This window comes from Lycorma delicatula, chromosome 3 (assembly GCF_047948215.1).
Source record: "Lycorma delicatula isolate Av1 chromosome 3, ASM4794821v1, whole genome shotgun sequence".
Classification (NCBI taxonomy): Eukaryota; Metazoa; Arthropoda; class Insecta; order Hemiptera; family Fulgoridae; genus Lycorma; species Lycorma delicatula.
The window spans coordinates 21,014,660-21,035,898 of NC_134457.1; the positions used below are offsets into that span (position 1 = coordinate 21,014,660).

The 21,239-nt window shown below is 28.3% G+C and overlaps 1 protein-coding gene across 1 annotated transcript in view; it reads right to left on the minus strand.

Moving 5' to 3' along the window:
* The window catches only part of LOC142321432 (cadherin-86C-like), a 178,786-nt gene that overhangs the window by 55,442 nt on the left and 102,105 nt on the right, over positions 1 to 21,239 (minus strand). The window contains exons 2-3 of the mRNA XM_075359502.1: positions 4,353 to 4,555; positions 2,127 to 2,368 (exon numbers count right to left, since the gene is read on the minus strand). Coding sequence (XP_075215617.1) covers positions 2,127 to 2,368; positions 4,353 to 4,539 — 429 coding nt within the window. The 5' untranslated portion in view covers positions 4,540 to 4,555. The remainder of the gene's footprint in view (positions 1 to 2,126; positions 2,369 to 4,352; positions 4,556 to 21,239) is intronic.

A 21,239-nucleotide genomic window follows, 5' to 3' on the forward strand; every position in this document is an offset into this window, starting at 1 on the left:
GAACCCTGATGATGATAGAATTAAAATCTTGTGTAATCAAATGTTTTTCATATGCCGCTGCATATTCTTTAGTGTATTGATGTTGTGAAGGACATACATTTGAAAATCCCACCTAAGTCCAGAAAACCTGAGAAACAGACATAAACCATACTGCTTGTGTGCATAAACCGTTGCTATCTGTTTTATCAGTTAGAGCAAATACAAACATGCTGTAATTCATTGTTATTATACATTGGGAAAATTATGTTTTGACAAAAGTTTATTTAAATACTCATATATATTGCATGGGTTATATATAATTGGTTACTGGTTACTATAAGTCAGAGATTTATTTTAATTTTATTCTTTAATAAATATCAAATGAAAAAACGCAGCATAATTCTAACAAAACATAATTTTTATTAATTTCAATTAAAAAAACCCTACAGAAGTTGTAATAACAGAGAAAAATATCAATATTTAAGGAATATATTATAATGATTAGTACACTCATATAATATGACATATGTTAGTTGTAGAAATATGGGTTATAAATAATTAAATATGGCCATGTCTTACGCTTGAATAATGTAAGGATATATGACCTTCAACACAATTCTATGTAATTTACTTAGAAATTACAACTTAAAAAAAAAAATCTCTTTAACGATTGTTATCAGCATATGTCATGCGATTATATAACATTATTTATTGTACTTCTTAAAAATTTAATCAATAGAAAGCAATATAGATCTGCATGCAAATATGTGCTCATATATAGAAGTACCTTAGAAGGCAAGTGATAACAAAAATTTCCTTGTGGTTGACATATACTTTAAATTCTAATAACAAAATTCTATCACTTTTTGCTTGAGATGTTTCTAGATGAATGAACGAATGAATTTATTAATGAACTAATTATTTTTGTCCATTTATTTTTTTTATTAATCAATATTACATTATTAAGAAAAAAAAACATTATTTATTGTAAAGAGTAAAACATTATAAAAATAGGGAGAAACAAATACAAATTTAGAAGTAAAAAGACTGATTTATAAATACAATAAAACTGAGAAATGTTAGATTCAAGCAGAAAAAGAAGAGCCAAATTTTTCAGTCACCTTATGATATAAAAGAACAGAAATCAATGAACGCCAATGGTTAAAAAGTAAATCTGAAGAAATAATACAAGATAGAACAATGTCCAGAAAATTTTCACAAGATTTCAAGGGATTCTGAGAGAAGGAGAAAAAAGACACCAACAATGTCTGATCAGATGAAAGATGGCAAAAACAAAGCAAAAAATACTATCAGAAGACCAGGAAGGAAAGAAAACCCCCAAAAGTAGACTATCAAAAACTATTTTCAAGAATACTGTTTAATATCACCATCATCATGATGTGGTGTTCTGTCAGGTCCCTTGCACCTCGTGTTTCTGTCCCATGCTTTTCTTTTCATCTAATAGTTTCTTCTTTACATCATTTATTAACTTCAGCCTTTTCCTTCATCTTCTTTTTTCACCTTCAACAGAGCCTTCAAGAACTGTTATTTATTATTCCTTTTCCCCTAATTATATGCCTGATCCAGTTTCCTTTCCTCCTGTTACTCTGTCCACCCAATTTATCTCTCCATCCTTCTCCAGAACCACATCTCAAAAGCCTTGATCTATCTCTTTCCTTTTCCCCAGTGTCCGTGTAATATATTATGTTTAAATATTGAATTTGTTTATTCAAGGTATTGTTTTAACAACTAAAGTATAATTTTAAATTTCCTATTTTTCAAATAAGTTGAATTCTTATGTGCTCTGAGAATATTTGATGATTTGGTATTACTTATTTGATGATATTATTTGACAAACATAAACATTACACTTTGATGAAATCACACCAACACAGCTCTTATTTTATTTGATCTATAATAAACTAATTTATTTTTTTATTTGACAAAGTATATTCATACATATATATTTATTTGCCAATTCAACAATATCAATAAAAATATTGATACCTATAAAACAAAAAAAAAAAATAATATACTTAATAACATCAATAAAAATCAAAGAAACAAACATTTTTCCAATAAAAACAAATTATATTCATATCAATTATATCACAACATTTTCTGAAATGAAAATGTTTTCATCTCACCTCTGGAACCATTATGACTCCTGGAATATGAGGAAAAATTAGATCTGTTTCTGTAACACCATCAGTTACATGTATTGCAACTGGTATTGTAGTTGTATCACCTTTTGTATCTCGAACAGTGACTCTGAATTTAAATAACTGACCAGGAATAAGAGTTCTTTCTAAATAAACATTTGCCATACAAAATTCTTCTTTCTTTGTGCAAGGTAGACTTTCTATTTTTACTACATAACTTCCATAATCTGTAAAAAAAAATTAATATGTTTTTTACTACATAACTTCCATAACCTGTAAAGTTTAATATGTTTATTAGTATGTTCTACAAATTTATGTTTGGTGAAAATTAACAACTGTATTTATTTTGTTAGATAAAATGTATATTTGAATTTTATGAGGATGATGAAGAAATTAATTGTAAAAACAAAGAATATTTCAAAACCTGTGGTTTACAACTTTATGTTCATGTCTAAAACTTATCAGAGTAATGTGTTACCTTCCTTCTTATAATGCTCATAATATAAAAAAAATATGTTTCACTAATTTTATATTAGTATCTTTTGAAAGAAAAAAAGTTTACAAAAGTAAGTTAATTCATTTTTCATAAATCAAATCTTGTAATTGTAACAAATTCCAAATTCATATATCGAGAAATAGAGTAGATTTTACTTTCTGAGAAAGTTGCTTTAATTATTCAAAAGTTTACTTAGTTAATATAATGAATGATTATTAAAGCAATTTAAAGATCGGAAAACTGAAATGAGCTAGGCTTATAAAAATATGTTGTAATGTATTAGTTTATTTAATACAACATTGAAAATAATTTTAAGTTTTGAAGATTATTTAAAACTATAAACTTTTGAAACAACAAATTGAACCAGATTTAATAAATGCACTTTCAAAAACTTACATCAATATTTTTCAGTTGCTCTTACAGCATTTTTGGTCACTGAAGAAGGAAGACTTTAATAATAACTTGCATTTATCAAATACATCTTATATTAAATTTGGTTTGGTTTGTCATTTCAAAAGTTTTAAGTAATTTTCATTAGTAATCTAAATGATAGGATGAAATATAGCAAAAAAAGAAAAAAAGAGTAAACTGTTAAGTCTATTTGACAAAAAAGGTTTTTGTTGAATAAAAAACTAAAAATTTTTAGGAGAATAAAATGTTCCATTATTTATGTTTTCTAATGAGAGATTTTAGTTGAGTTTCTGATAGTAAACAGGAAACAACATAGTTCCTTCAGTTTTTATTTCTATAATATTGAGAATAAAAGGATACAATATTTATTTTTTTTATTTTGGACTGGTGTCCTGTAAACTGGAACTAATTGTATGGTCTGAGGTATAGGTACAAATTCATTCAATAAACTCGTATTAAAAATACAGAAAAAAAGAAGAGAATTTAAGTCCTAGATCAGAAAAGACACAAAAAATTTAAAAACATTGCTTTCTAAATTAATGGAACTTGGCTTCCAGAAGACATTTTGGAATTACGAGTATTAAGCAGCACTTTCTTCAATAAACACAATACCATGCATTTAAAAAGAATATAATTTTTCTTACTTGTTGCAAGAAAAAAATTAAATCATTTTTTATATACTGATCAATGAACAAAAGAAAAATATTGCCCTTAATTATCATAATAAAATTATTATATATAAAATGAGCCTTACTAGTATCTATTTTTCTATTAATATAAAATTAATAAATTTTCTATCTATTAAATCAAATTTTAACCATCTTATAAATAAATTACTGAATGTTTTGTTTTATGTAAAATTTTACAAAAATGTGAAAAATAAAATGAAAGAAATTCAAAATGAGACAAATTCTTAAAGCTCTCAAATTTTGTTACTACTGATTTGGAGTATTACAAGAGGAAGGTTGCATAGTAACCTGGTTTAAATTTAAAAAAAAAGAAGGGAATCTGATAGGTCATCCAAATAAAAGAATGGAACTTTTTTCTTCTGGTAGACTGTAGTTTCACTCTTATTACAGAACACTACAATAACATGTAAGGCAGCACTAAAAACTGTTTACATTTTCCCTCTGTTTTAACAGATCCAATAACTATAAGTTACTAAATCTCAAAACTCAGCAGAATATGTTTTCTTTAAATTTTATAAATAAAAATAATAAGAAGAAAAAAGGAGTAACACTTAAATAGAATATTTAGATTAAAATTAATCCAAAAAAAATATTATACATTAATATTTCACATACCTGTAGCATCAAAATTGAGCGGATAATCTCTATCAGCGTCAGTAGCACGTAACCTATAAATAATTGATCCAATTTTAGCATCTGATGGAATTAATACTTGGCGCATTTGTGTTTGAATATCAAATATTGGGTAGTTTGTATGACAAACAGTTACAAGTCCCAATAACAATCCAATTTTTTGAAGCATTATAAATTTCCACTACCTGAAAAAAAATGAATACAAATTAAGTTACTAAAATTAAAACATGTAACATGAAATGAAATGAATATGACATAATTTATAAAATGACAAAATGATTATTGTCTTTAATTTTAATTAAACATTTGTTTTCTTGCAGCTTCCATAAATTATATAGCGTTGCTTAAATTCACTGGTCTTTTCCACGTCTTTCTGTTATAAATTTCTCCCCCTAAGAGACCCTTTCCTTAAAATTTTCTTTTATACAGTCAATCTATGCACTTCTTCTCCCCAACCTTTATTTACATTTTTACATACCAACTTAACTTTTGTTTCTACTCATCAGATGTGTTAGTTCCATTTAAGTCCTGTCTCTTAATACTTTTTTAATCCTCTCTATCTCTGTTTTCCTACAACAGTTATTTACACAGAAACTACAAGCTTATAACCAATTACAGTTAAATCCTTTATTTTTGAGATAAAGATGGGAGATACATTTTTATTGATGGTAAAAAATATATCCTTAGCAGAGGTTTGAATCGAGAACATTGAAGATGAAAGACATTGATCTTACCATTACGCTAGAGAGGTAGAAAGTTATTCAATTTCTAATATTAGTATAGGATGTTCAATAATTAAAGAGGTAAATGTCAGTAGAAAAATTATTATTAATTATTCAATGACAAAGAAACTAATGCTATTTTTCCATAAAACCCTGGCTACATTTTGTCACCTATTCCATCTTTCTGTGAGATTTCTTATTCCAGTAGTAATGAATTATTCACTGTGTGTCATAACCATTCTTATATGACATTTTTGACCCATTTATTGTGGCCAAACTTGGTGCCAAGTAAAAACTCATTGAGAGGAACAAAAAAAAAAAAAAAAACTGAAGATGTGAGATCGGGACTATAAATTGAATGTTAATTTTGTTTATGTATGCAAGTATTTGCACACAATCATTAGCTAATATCTCTTAAATACAATACCAATTGACTGCTATTACCACCTATGCAATGATATAGATACAAAGTATATCAAAATATATTATGGGATTTGCTCAGTTCCTTTACTCACAGAATGATGACTACCACCAACCAAGTAACTTACAAATTAATCTGTTGAAAGTATAAACTAATCTTTACTTGGATAAGAATATGATTAATAATCAAACAGGTTAATGACCAGGAAAAACTAATAAGAATGTTGTATTGAAGTTGTTTCTGTTTTAAAAAGTTGGATAGACGACCTAATTAATAGAATTTATAGTATAGTTGTATTTGTAACGAGAGCAAGAGGACACAATCAATTATTAATACAACTAAAAATTACTATTCTTATAATATAAATATATAACTAGGTTACTCAATTACGTGTTTGGCCTATAAAAAAGTTATATCGATTCTACTTCATAAATTTCTAACAGCTTCAACTTTTTTTGTAGCCGATGTCTCAAGTCAGGCCATCTACAATAATTGATTAGTTATAGTCTAAAAAACTTAATTACAAATCATATGTTCATATTTACGTTATAGTTATGGTTTTTTTTGGAGGAGATTCATACCTACTAATTTTATATCCTACATATTGCAATATCAGATAATTATGTGGAATATGAAGTATATATGTTATACAATTAATTTTTACAGAGCTATAGTAGCAACAAGTTGTACCATTATAAACTTCGGTAAATTGAAATTAGAATCACTTATCTTCTTATATAGTTAATAGCATAAATACAATAGAAACAGAAAGCAAGTTTCCTTACAGGATACTTATTTTCCTTTTTGTCTGATTACAGAAATCATTTCTGGCTAAAATTACACAGGATGCTCATATAATTATTATACAGACTTATTTCTCACGAAAAAATATTTTTTAGTTCTTTATTATTTTCGCTAACAATTCTTTTTTTTACTATGTATTTAAAATGTTATTCTCTTTAACCTCAAAAAGATGCTATGGTCTAGAACAAATTGAGCATAAGTTTATATTAAGAGGTTACTTCCATAATAATTCTAAGCCTATTAAATAAGTAGCTTTGTTGGGACTTTAAGTATATTATATCATTTACAAATGACGGATTTCTCTGTGAGGTGAACTTTCTGGCTACTGTTTACTTTCTGTAATTTTTATTTTTCTTTGTGCTGTTTGTTGCATACAGTGCACTGTAGATAATATAATAAAATACAAACATAAATGTATAGCTGATAAATTATTCAATTCTTTCATTTTGATGTTTTGAAATCAGTACCAGTTTAAAAGGTCAGAAAGGAAGTCATCGATAAATTACTGTCTCTGAACTTAGTACCAATTTCAAAAAGTTGAAATTTAAGAAAAATTGAATAGTATTATTATTTTTTACTTTATTCAATTTTGTTTTTATTTTTTAATTTATTTTATTAGTTTTAGTTCTTATGCGTCTCAAATATGAGAAAACCCAGAAAGAATAAATTCTTATTAAAAAAAAAAAAAACAGCAATACTGCATCTTGGTAAAAAAAGAAAACAGATTTAGAGAAAGGGATTAAAAAAATGTTACTGATTGTTACCACAGGATTTGTAAAATGTGGGAATGTTATTTCTGCATAATACAGTTCTCTATTTTTTGAGGTTAGTCACTTGCTTCACTAGAGTGAGGGACACACACTATATAAATAAGCCATAATTAATGTGTTATTTAAAATATTATTATCAGATCCATTTCAAAAATATAAATATAGAGTAATGTGTTATCATCTAAAATAAGAAGTTATAAATATTAAAAAAAAAGATTATTTTATTTTTAATTAATAACTTATTATTTGAAAAAATTACCCATTATTCTGTAAAACAGCAAAATTGTAAACATGAATTGCAAGGTATGAGAAATATATCTAATTTATAATTACTTAGTCCTGTAACAATAATTACATTTTTAAAGACTTTTAAAGCCACCAGGTTGGTCTAGTGGTGAACGTGTCTTCCCAAATCAGCTGATTTGGAAGTCGAGAGTTCCAGCGTTCAAGTCCTAGTAAAGCCAGCTATTTTTACACGGATTTGAATACTAGATCGTGGATACCAGTGTTCTTTGGTGGTTGGGTTTCAATTAACCACACATCTCAGGTATGGTCAAACTGAGAATGTACAAGACTACACTTCATTCACACTCATACACATCATCCTCATTCATCCTCTGAAGTATTATCTAAACGGTAGTTACCGGAGGCTAAACAAGAAAAGTAATAATAATAATAATAATAAAGACTTTTAACCTACCTTTTATTTCATTTAATTCTTAACATTAAATTATTATATTGACTAGATATAATGATTATATAGTCATCAGATAATAATGAATTTTAAAAACTATCTTTTATTCTAAAAAAACCGAGGCAGGAAGATAATGAGACAAGGGACCTTTCGGGTCCCGTAGGACCAAAGGGTAGGTAGATTTTTTTCATAATTTAATGCTTCTTTGGCAAGTAAAATTCTTTTTGATGGTGTTTGGTTTTGTTCTAAAGCACCATACAGAGGTATGGGCAAAAAATCATTCATTCACTTTTTGGGAACTCAGTCATATTTTTGTAATACGATGATTCCATTGTATTAGTATATCACTTTGGTTATGTATTTGGACAATTTCATTCAGGGATAGGAAATAATAATAATCTTAGTTGTTTAGTCCACCATGGGTTCTGAATCTTAAAGTTTTATTCACAGTAGAATAATTTTTTTTACATAGATTCAATAGCTCTTAGAATGTTTATTATCATTTTTGTTCAGGTTGTGCTCCATTGGACCCTAAATTAAAAGTTTGATAGCAAAAAGCTTTTTTTTTACTTTTTTCATGAATTTTTAATTTTTATTTTCCTGAAATCATAGCTCTAGAACTATGTGACAAGAAGGAAGGTATAGTAATCTGTCAAAAAATGGGTTATGAATATTTCCATTTCCATTTCATGTATCACTCATAACTCAAAAATGATTAGTCATAGGATCTAGAAATTTTGGATTTAGGACTGTTGTAACATCTAGTTGTACACCTCCCCTTTTGACTGCAATCAACTGGACCAAAAGTGTCCAAAAACCCAAAATTAAAAAAAAATTGATTTTGGACTTCTCCTTAACTGTCGTAACTTCTCATTGAGAACTTTTCAATGATATTTCATAAGTGGTACTTATTTTCAATAGTTCCAGAATTATAGCCAAATAAAATTTTAATTAATGAAATATTTGGATCTTGCAAGGGGAAGGCACATCGGTTCAAATCAGATTTCATCTCCTTTTTTTTTAATTTAAATATATTGATTTATTAATAATTATTAACCTCAGATTGTAAAAAAAGTTTTACAATAAATAATAATTCAATAATAAAAATAAAAAAAATATCAGAAGTTATTAATAAAATAAAATTTTATGTAATTTTCATTAAAAAAAAAAGTGTATATCTAATTTAATAGGTGTACAAGGAAGTCACATGTTGTTCACATCAGATTTTTTTTTATCTTCATAGACATAGCAATATTGCAAGTGACCCAAAAAAAAAACTTTGGAGACGATATTGAGAGTGGGGGTATAAAAGTTTAAAAGTATTGATAATTTGAATTAAAAAAAAAATTATTTAAACTTTTAATAATAATATTACAATAAAATTTCTTCATAATTCCTCTCCCCCCCCCCCCCAAAGGGAGAAATCTCACATAACTTTTTACTAGTTCTTCATTTTTCAGTGGAGTTTTTTTTAGTATCTTTCATTTAATATAGTCAAAAAGATTTTTTGGAAAGTGATTTTCGAGTTGGGGAGCAGAAAAAAAAGATTTTTAAAATTTTTTTAACTTTTTTTGGTTTATTTTAACATATAATGATAATTTTAAAATAAAACTTCATCATAAATTGCTTCCTTTCAAAAAACGAAATCTTAGATAAATTTTTTCAAGTATCATTATTTTTCCACTATATAAGAATAAACAACCAATGCCAGGAAAGTATTAGAACTCTGTTGTTGACTTCTTTTTTTTTAAATACAGGATAAAGTAATCGAAAGTAAACCGAAAAAAATCTATGAAATTATTAAAGCTAAGGGCTTATTAATTTTTTTCCTAAGTAACCGTCAGACTGTGTTTTAAGTCGACTTTATTACTAGTTTCTCCTACTTAACGCGGGCTCTCTATTTAGTTTTACAATAGATTATCCAAAAGTTATTTTTTGATTCATTTATTAATTTAACTTTATTATCAAAATAATAACCTAAAGTTTTAAATTTCATAAGGATTGAATATAAATAATAATATTTTTTGGTAAAAACTTACCTGTTATATCTGTAATTCCAAAATGGCAACACAACAGTAAATTTCATCAAACGATAGGCTGATAATCTTCACGGTAAATTAATTATGTTTTTGTTTTGAATTAATTAAAAATTAAAAATATCAAATGGATTCTCACTTCATTCAATGATATTTTGTGGTAAATTGATTAATGTGGTGATAAAGGCGAACACGTTTTCTACATTTACGAACCGCATTTATTTCTCGGATAACCGCAAATTTGTATTGACGAATCTCATGATTAATTTAACGACGCTTCACGATACATTTTTATAATCTACCCGTACATCAACCGGTATCACCAACTTTCCTTTCAAATAATTACAGTGTTACGTAATTCAACGAATTAACGCACCTTCTGGTAGTCATAATAAAAAATAAATAAATAAAAAGTTTCACAAAATCAAAGCAACAATTATACAATGATTATATGTATATAGGCTACCATGCTATTGTTTACGTCATGTCATGGTCTTTACAATGTTTAAATCGTGACACGATTAAATGGGAGCGAGTGCTACGAGGCGCATTCTTTACAAGGTCTCTCGTCGGCCAATAACAATCCACCAAGAGAAGTAGGAAAGGGTAGTTGTAATCATGCACAATGGTGTTAGGTTATCAGGTCATGTAGATTTTGGATTTAATTAAAATTCTCTTCTGTCTAAAACAGCTGACATATGTATTGTGTAATTAACTTTACTGGACTTTAACAAACATGCTAGTTATGTTTATTACTTTTTTTTTTAATTTAATTTACGAAAAAGTCAAGTAAAAAGAGTTTTTCTTAAGTTAACATAATAATTAAAATAATAAAAAAACCTGTCGTAAAGTTTTCTTTAGTTTTACTGCATAAAAGTTTTAAATTAAAATTATTTACTTCATAGTATGTATAAATTACAGTATCAACTATAATAACATATAATCTATTACGTCTAGATAGTACTGTAGCAGAGCTGCATCTCTAGAAGGGAAAGAATTTTAATCGGTCAATTTGGTTATATGCGGTTTTCACCGGATCTTGGCGTTTTCACACCTAAGGAACCCAAAAAACCGGATGGAAATTTTCCAGATGTTATTGTTGGTTTTTTCTATGTTGGCCTCTACATCACCTTATATCTCCAGAACTACTGGACCGATTTTAACCAAATTTAGTCAGATTACTTCTACATATGGGGCATTGATGCCGTTATATTTTCAACTTAAAAGTTCGAGGGGGTGAGGATGTAGAGTACCTTGCTCTACATCCTCAGTATCTCGAGATTTCACCTAATTAAGGTCATATTTTTCTTAGGCACATTTGTTAACAATTAAAAAATAACAATATTTGCAAAAAACGGTTTGAAAAATTGCATCCCCCAAAAAAAATGTTCTTAATTACTGCTGTGTTGTGATGTCACAAATGAGAGGTAGAATTAGATAAATTAATAATATTTAAAATGTAAAAATGTAACTCGGTCTGGCTGGGTCGCCCAGTTGATTTGATCGCCCAGTTGACTCGTACCTGGTGCGTTAAGCCTCGCGGCTATGTCAGTCTGCCGACTGTACAAGCGAAATTTGTTCTATGTAAGTTGTGAAATTACATTCGTTTAATTAGTGCTGACCGTCGCTGCTAATACCGCCACACCCACGCGAATTAAATACGGTATGCGTGCTTTAGTTAGAATTATTGAATTAAATAAACGAAAAAAATATTATATTAAAATAGATAGATAAATATTTTGAATTAATGTGTGTGTGTGCGTGTGCGTAAGCCGTGCATCAGAAACAACCGACAGTTGCGGATCTTCCCGGAACGCGGCTTTAGCCGCGAGAAAGTCCTACAACTGTGTTGTAAGCTTTTTAAATTGTAGTATTTTTCATAAAAACCCACCGGGTTGGCGGGTCTAGTGGTGGACGCGTCTTACCAAATCAGCTGATTTGGAAGTTGAGAGTTCCAGCGTTCAAGTCCTAGTAAAGCCAGTTATTTTTACACGGATTTGAATACTGGATCGCGGATACCGGTGTTCTTTGGTGGTTGGGTTTCAATTAACCACACATCTCAGGAACGGTCGAACTGAGAATGTACAAGACTACATATCATTTACACTCATACATATCATCCTCTGAAGTATTATCTAAACGGTAGTTACCGGAGGCTAAACAGGAAAAAGAAAGTATTTTTCATAAAAGAAGTTTATTCTCCTCTGACCAGTATACTCTGTTTGTCGGTCTTATAAAAAAAAATTATTTAGAGGAAACTTCCAGTAGTTGGTTTAAGGTCTTTTAACACAAAGTTTTAGATTAAGTCAAATTCAAATTTTTCAAACTTTTCAAATTTTCAAAATCAAATTTTTCAAACTTCAAATTCAAATTTTTTTCTACACACTATATGAAAACTGACTGGTAGATTTGAATAAAACTTCTTAGTGTACATTTTTGTTTACTGCCCGTAATTATAGATCATAAAAAATTATAAATCAACCAGGATTTACAAAATTGAAAATGTTAGCTTATCCATGAGTTTATTGATACTTGTTTGTTATTGCACCGTCACTTTTTTAATTATTTTATGCAACTTATTTGTCAAAAACAACGTATTAAACGTATTATTACATGTAAACAAATAAATAAATATCATGTACCATTTAGTGACTATTTTATGTCAAAATTAAATTTAGTACGCAGTCATTGTCTTGTTTTTATTTCAATCCAATATACTAAAAGGACTCGCTGACATACAGACCGACCAGTTTATCTCTAGAGTTGGCCAATTGAAGGAACTGAAATTTTCCATTGGAGACTTTCAGTTTTATTAAAAAAAAAATACGATGGTGGTTCTTCCATTTAACTTTACAGATAATTTTGTCGGTCTGAAGCTCGGAGGAACTTCATCCAAGGTCTGTAACGTTTTACGTTAAACCAAAGGCCGTGCGCCCCGACACAGCACCATCCGAATTTTTTTTTATCTGTAAAGTATACATCTAGTCATTCCTGACGTGACGTGGATAATGCATTATTATGTAGCCATAAGAATAAAATATTTATTTTGTTCTTAATTTAACTTTTATGAATAGTTGTTATGAAATATTTGCATTTAATCAGAAACTTATAAACGGTTATAATTTATGCCAGCAGATTTTTATAATACATTTTATTTTATTTTCTTTGAAATTCAAAAGCCCATTATTTCAATTTATACTAATTATTATACTAGCTCTTTGTTTCAATTTGGTTCCATTTTTTATTTACATACTAAACGTTATAAAATTTAATAAAAACTGCTTTGCATATAAAGGCCATGACTGAAATCATGGCGGTTTATTTCATTTTCACTTTGGAAAGCTTCTCTTGACGAAATTTCCCTTTTTTGAGAGTTTTCACTGTGACGAAAGTTTCTTTTGGAATTTACTCGTAATACACTCAACCATAAAAGAATAAATAGGTTGAAAAATGTTTTACTTTTACTTTCTAGGTTATAGTTCTGTTGCTGCTGGTGCAATTTAACTATAAACAGTAAGTATAACGATCGGTCAAAGCTTTAGGTATCGGAGTTGTTGCAAATATTGACGTTTCAAGACAAAAAGATAAAAAATTTCCTGAAGATACGTATATGTGGTTAGCCTGTATTTTAATTAATATTTCCTGGCTGATTCAACATAAATTTTTCTAAGATGGCTCAAACATTCAGATATTTTATTTTGTGCGCTCCGCACTCTTTTTTATGCACTTATTCGCAAGGTTTAATCACCGAGTTGGTCTATTCGAGTTGTTTAAACTCATCATCGCAAATCAGCTGATTTCAAAGTCGAGTATTCTAAGGTTCAAATTCTAGTAAAGGCAGTTACTTTTATACGGATGAATACTAGATCGTGGATACCAGTATTCCTTGGTGGTTGGGTTTCAATTAACCACACATCTCAGGAATGGTCAACCTGAGACTGTACAAGGCTACACTTCATTTACATTCACATATATCATCCTCTGAAGTAATACCTTACGGTGGTTCCAGAAAAGAAAATAGTCGCTAGGTTTAGAACCTACGACCATTCAAATACAATGCTAGCACTTTTCCACTCAAAATTTGCGATTTAATAGTAAATCAGGACATTGTTTAGTTCATACAGTAGTGTCATCCATAACAAAGTTTTTCAACATAAAGTTACAGGAAACTTAACGAAACATTGCTTTAACTTCACAAAGAAACATATAATAGTATGTTTCTTTATGATTGTTATGTGTGTAATACAACAAAAATAAAAACCCCACTAATTAGAAATTTCTCTGATAGTAATGTTGTTCATTGTAGTCAGTTTATATGAGGAACAGAACGAAGGTATCGATCGTAGGATTGAATATCACCTTCGTTTTGGTAGATTTAGCATACCGATGTGTGATATTATAGCCTTCTTCGGTTTGGCGAAGAAGACTAAGGGAAATCACTTCACTCCTCACTTTTCTTAGTAAGTTTGGTATGGAGTTTTGTTGTTGTTTTTAAAAATGGCGAAAAAAAAGTTGCTATTCTTAATTTTTTGAGATCACCTGACACCCTCAGGTTATGGCATTTAAATTAAATCCACACTAATTAAATGATAAGCCAGAAATCTCACCTTACGTTTACAGGCAAACTATTTTCTAAGAATTCATATAAAATATTACATGATAAATCATGAAATTTATCATAGTATTTCGACATGTTAAATTTTTAATAATACACTGTTTTGTTAAAATATACAGCTATTATACATCTCTTTCATAAAAAAAAATGTTACAATAATTTTATTTTTAAGCTAACACGTTCTGAGTTTTTTTAAGGCGATGATGTAAACTCAAACAGTAAAAATTTTACTGAATTATGCATAAAGAAAAACGGTGAAACGATCGGGTTAAAGAGTGTGTGTTGCGAGACGGTCCTTGACGGGTTGTAAGTGTGGGGGTTGGTCAGTATCGAGCGCCCCAATAAAAGAGTAGTGGTCATCTTGCATGCACGCTCTGGCCATCGACCTTGCGGCTTCCGCTGTTCCACCGTTTCCTGTTAGTATGACGTCATCACTGGTTGTTATATACTTACACGTCACCTGCCGTATTACGTGTGGTTGTAAAACTATGACTAAACAATAACTTTCATTCTAATCACTGATAATAGTCAAGGGAGAGAAAGCACGTGCACGGATACCGAGAACAATAAAAAGGAGGGTATAAACTAATAATTTCTAAGCCATATGTCGATTTTTCAATGGAAGATTTTTATAAAAAAATATAATGATTTTTGCCCCCGGGTTAACTATTATTTTAGTTGCTTATAGTGACGAATGCAATTCTAATATTTAAAACATGAATGTAAAATGTGATTAAATATTTAAAAAGAGGAATTTTCTTGCGGTAGAACATTTTTAATGAAATAAAACTTCTGATAGGATATTTTCATGTATTTCAAAATTGTTTAAAGTTTATTTTACTTCAAAGCTATCTCTTGTTTTAAGTAATACAGTTTTTTATTAGAGATCACAAAAGTATTAATAAAACAATTTAGATTTGATTTAACAAATAAGAATTTGTATAATAATTTATCATTAAATATTTTACACATATATGAAATAGGTACTGGATATTAAAATACGTTTCTTTTTTTATTTTTGTATGTTTTTTTTTTAGAAAATCTAAATAAATTTGTCCGCCTTTTGGTAGTATATAAATCTTCCTTACGATTTAACGAACTATTTTATTATTATTGCTTTTTTACATTAAATATATATATATAAAAAAAAAAAACCATTTGCTCTACGAAGGCTAGAAAATATAGTTAAACTAACAGAAATTAAATTACGTTACTGAAAAAATTTGTAGTTTTATTGTTACAGATCAACGGAATATTATTTACAATACAAAGAAAGTGTTACACAGCTACATTGTTATTAAATTAAATTCCATTGCTTAAACAATGCTTAAAACAAAAAGAAAGTTCAAAAAACAAAAAAAATCAACATAAAAAAAAATCTAAAATTAGATACTTTTCCTCTATTAAATAGTTGTTATTATCAGTAGGTATTGAGCATAAATAAAAAGTAATTAATAAATGAAGAAAAATGATTAATTAAAAAATACTTATAAAAATGACAGAACATGCATTTTACCAATATTTATAGAATAAAAATTAAATATAAAGCAACTGTTGATAAAAAAAGTAAGATTTATCGTTTTAGGTAATCCCAGTCGGAAGCGAAAAGTTAGTTTGAAAATAACTAAACCATTTAAATTTTTATTTTAGATTGCCCTTCATGACCAATATCTAATATCCTTGTAACATTTTTAATTTTGTAAAAAACCTTTTTAAAAGATTCGAATCATAAGAACATTAAACGATATATTATATTTTGTTCAGGGGGCGAGAATATTCCGTTAATTCTCCTGAAACAGATTTTTACCTTACCCAATCCTTCTATATGACTTAGGTTTAATGTTTGTATTTAAAACAACTTGCACAGAAGATTTTAAATGAATCTAGGTTATTAGATTATACGTCATGATGGACAATCTGAATCGGAAATTTTAGTGTTTTAACTGTTTTTATACTTTACGCTTTCGACTGGGATTGCCTAAAACTATTCTTATTACTATTTTGATCAAAATTTTACATTATATTTATTCTCCATCATAAAATAGAGAGGCCTTTTATACCTACGACCAGGTTTAAAAGAGTGATGAGGAGGGGGTTGGGCAGGACGACTTCAGGAATTGGGAACGGGAGCCTACGAGTTACTCAATCCACCCATTGGCTCCCGTGGGAAAGGGAGGAAGCTGGGAGGAAAATATGGGACTATTAGGGGGAGGGATAGCAGACTGCTACTCCGATTAGTCGCCTCTTGGACAGAGGGAGATCCCATGGTACTATTCTCCAGATGGTCTCGGTACCACACAGAGGATAATAATAATAAATTAATAAATCAATATATTTAAATAAAAAAAGATAAAAAAAAGGAAATGAAGTCGAATTCGAACCGATGTGCCCTCCCCTTGTAAGATCCAAATAATTCATTAATTAAAACTTTGTTGGGCTATAACTCTGGAACCAATTAAAATAAACACCACTTATGATATATAGTTGAAAAGGTCTCAATGACGGCTTATTACTGTAGTTAAGAAAAAGTCCAAAATCGAAATGTTTTGGATTTTGGGCTTTTTTGGACACTTTTGGTTCAGTCGATTGCAATCAAAAGGGGAGATGAACAATTCGATGTTACAATAGTCCTAAATCAAAAATTTCAACATCCTACAGTTAATAGTTTTTCATTTATGCGAGATACATACGTACGTACAGACATCACGCCGAAACTAGTTAAAATGGTTCAGGGATGGTCAAAATGTATATTTTCGTTGAAATCGGAAAACCTAAATTATTCGCGATCACAATACTTCCTTTACTTCATACAAGGAAGTAATAAAATAATAATAGAAAATGTTTAATATAAACCATTTCTGAAATAATTTTATAATTAAAAATCAATGACCTCTATTAACCAGCTTAATCTGTAGTTATAAAAATACATATAAAGATGAGAAATATAAAATTGTTTGTCCATAAAATTATGTCAGCAATATAAAGATGGAGAACGAAAATCTATTGAGTAATTTGTCATACGGTGCCGTGATGAAAAGTAATTTCAAGGTGTAAAACTTAAAACTACATTTAAACTTCAGATATAATTTTGAGGTGTAATATTAGTAGAATTCTTAAGTAGACGTTGATAAATTATTTTATTTAGGCTAAAAAATTTATGGTGATATTACATATCCACGTTTATAAATAGTTAAATTATAAATAATTTTTATTCGCTACAAAATTCCATTTCTATATTCCACGTACAAGCTTAATTTCATCAAGTAATAAATAAAATTAAATAAAACATTTTCAACAAAAATTAAAAATTAAAATTATTTTCAACTTGAAAATAACCATCCTGTAATTTAAACGGGGGAATCATTGATAATTAATTATTTAAATATACCTTGAAGTTTGTTCGTTAATGTATGACATGGCAACATTTTTTGGATGCAAGAAATTTATTTAGAAGAATATAATAATTTAGAACCAAAACAATCCATTATTGTTTTTATTCTAAAACCTTTTTAAATGTTATTAAAGAAAGATTAGTAGACCTACAAAAAAAAGTTGTCTCATGTGAAAAAGAAATTCAATTCCCATTCGTAAGAAATTCAAAGGCATGGAACATTATGTTTTGAAAAAAAAACTTCAAAAACACACTAAAGCAGTGTTGAGAAACATTGTGTTTTGATAAAAAAAAGAAAAAAAAAATATGCAGAGAAATGACGTTAAGTATAACTAATCGGAAAACGGGAATACATATAATATTTATTTACTTTTGTTTAATTATAGTTTTTGACGTGATTTTTGCCTGTAAATATTTCAGATATACCTAAGATTATAAATTACTATCTCACACCAGGCTAATAATAAGCAAAATTTCTTAATTTGAAATCACATGGTGAAATCACATAATGAACAAAATTTAAAAACCCACCAACATGTAGATGTTTTTTATCTACGTAGAACCCAATTTCTTTCAGCTTCCAAATACCTGTTACATATGCAGTAAAAATCTGTTTCCATACTTAAATATCACCCGGTATACTCGAAAAACATAAAAAAATTGATGTGGACACTACATGACTTCCTTATACGCTTATTAAATTACATATATATTTTATTACATTTTTGTTGTTGTTCTTATTGAATTATTAATTATTGTAAATTTATTTTGCAATCAGAGGTTAATAATTATTAATAAATCAATGTATTTAAATTAAAAAACCAAAAAAAAAATTAAAAAAAGAAAGGAAATGATGTCGGATTCGAACCGATGTGCTTTTCCCTTGTAAGATAAAAGTATTTCATTTATTAAAATTTTATTTGACTATAACTCTGAAACCAATGAAAATAAGTACTACGTATGATATATCGCTGAAAAGCTCTCAATGAGAGCTTATTACTGCAGTTAAGAAAAAGTCCAAAATCGAAAAGTTTTGGATTTTGAGCTTTTTTGGACACTTTTGGTCCAGTCGATTGCAGTCAAAAGGGAAGATGCACAACTAGATGTTATAACAGTCCTAAATTTCAACATACTATGGCTAATCGTTTTTGAGTTATGAGAGATTCATACGTACTTACAGACATCACGCCGAAACTAGTTAAAATGGATTCAAGGATGGTCAAAATGAATATTTCCTTTGAAATCTGAAAACCGTAATTTTTCGCGATTACAATACTTCCTTCTAATCAGGTGACAAACTTACGTATATATATTCAAGCATTCCATTCAGTTATATTTATATCGTTTCTCTGCATCTCTCTTCTTTTCTTATCTACATCAATAAAACACAATATTCCACAATACGTTTTTATTGTGTTTCTCAAAACACAATGTGTCTAGTCTATACTTTTCTTGAAAACGACTTTTTCAAATGGGCAGTATTATTTTGTGAAGCAACCCGTACTTTAAATAAAATTTAAACTTTTAAAATAAAATCATAATCGTAAGATGACCAAAATATGCATTAAAAATAAAAAAATTATAGCCTTTTAATTTTAATTTAAAACTGGTATTTTTTTAAAATTGGCGCCAAATTACGTATTAGCACTTCATTGGTAGTTGTTTGTCTTTAATTTAGCTCCAATTTCAAAAAAATCAATGTTTAAATTTTTTTTGTCTTGTTTGGTTGTCTAAATTTTAAATTTTTTTGTCTTGACTGGTTTGATGCAGCTCTCCAAGATTCCCTATCTAGTGCTAGTCGTTTCATTTCGGTATACCCCCTACATCCTACATCCCTAACAATTTTTTTTTACATATTCTAAACGTTGCCTGCCTATACAATTTTTTCCTTCTACCTGTCCCTCCAATATCAAAGCGACTATTCCAGGATGCCTTAATATGTGGCCTATAAGTATGTCTCTTCTTTTAACTACATTTTTCAAAATGCTTCTTTCTTCATCTATTTGCCACAACACCTCTTTATTTTTCACTTTATCCACCCATCTGATTTTTAACATTCTCCTATAGCACCGCATTTCAAAAGCTTCTAATCTTTTCTTCTCAGATACTCCGATCGTCCAAGTTTCACTTCCATATAATGCCACACTCCAAACATATACTTTCAAAAATTTTTACCTGGCATTTAAATTAATTTTTGATGTAAACAAATTATATTTTTGACTGAAGGCTCGTTTCGCCTGTGCTATTCGACATTTTATATCGCTCCTGCTTCGTCCATCTTTAGTAATTCTACTTCCCAAATAACAAAATTCTTCTACCTTCATAATCTTTTCTCCTCCTACTTTCACATTCAGTGGTCCATTTTTTTAGTGTATATTCAAGTCAATCTTTTTTAAAAAGTTTATTTAATTTATTTATCTACCGATGATGATGTTTTTAATATTAGTTATAGTAATATTATAAAAAAAAAAATGATTGATGACAGTAATGGGATAATTTAATGAAAACAGTGTTGTATATAAATGGAAAAGATGAAGATAAGAATGGTACCCGTAAGTAATTGATAAATCTAGAATCTAGAACAATATAGTACAAGAACAAAAATGTAATATACACAGAAAAAAAAAATATATGTAAATATTATGTAGTTACAAAAGATTCAAATTGCATAATATTTAAATTTTAACAGTTCATTTCATGGCCGCAGTAAAACAGACGAGTCATAAAGTGATTTTTGTTATATGAAATTACTATCAAATATGATAACTTTAAATATTGATATTGCTATTAGGAGAAAATAATGTATTTTTAATGGTGATAGATACCGTACACGTAGATGGTGAAGAAGCAATTCAGTTCAAGGACATTTTATATGTAATGTAGTAGTGGCAACACTGGGCAACGGTCAGTTGTTTTATATTCCTCCCACTTCTTAGTACAGTATTCGATTTGATAATCTTTATAAGAAAATACTTAAGGTGTTTACGGGTACTTTATTTAGGTAAAAAAAATAAATAAATAAAAAAATCGGGTTATCTTATGAGGTCACAAGTTTACCTTGATCTGCTAAATTACACCCTCTAATTATTATATTCTAAGGGATTTTATTATTATAAAAAATTATACGTTCGTTATAAAGTTAGAGTAAGTAGTAGATTTATTTGATAACCTAGCCATGTAATGTAAAACAAGTATTTATTAAGAAGAACAAATTGTAGTTCGATTTTACACAACAAATTTACATAATACCTTTATTTTTACTAAATTTGTAACAAATAAATTCAAATTTAATACTTTAAAGAAAAAAAAATCAAATTTTAATAAATACTTAATTATTTCAGGTCACATACACACAGATTTTTCTAGCGCATTTTCTGAATTAATTATCATTTAATTTATGTGTTTAAATAGGTTGC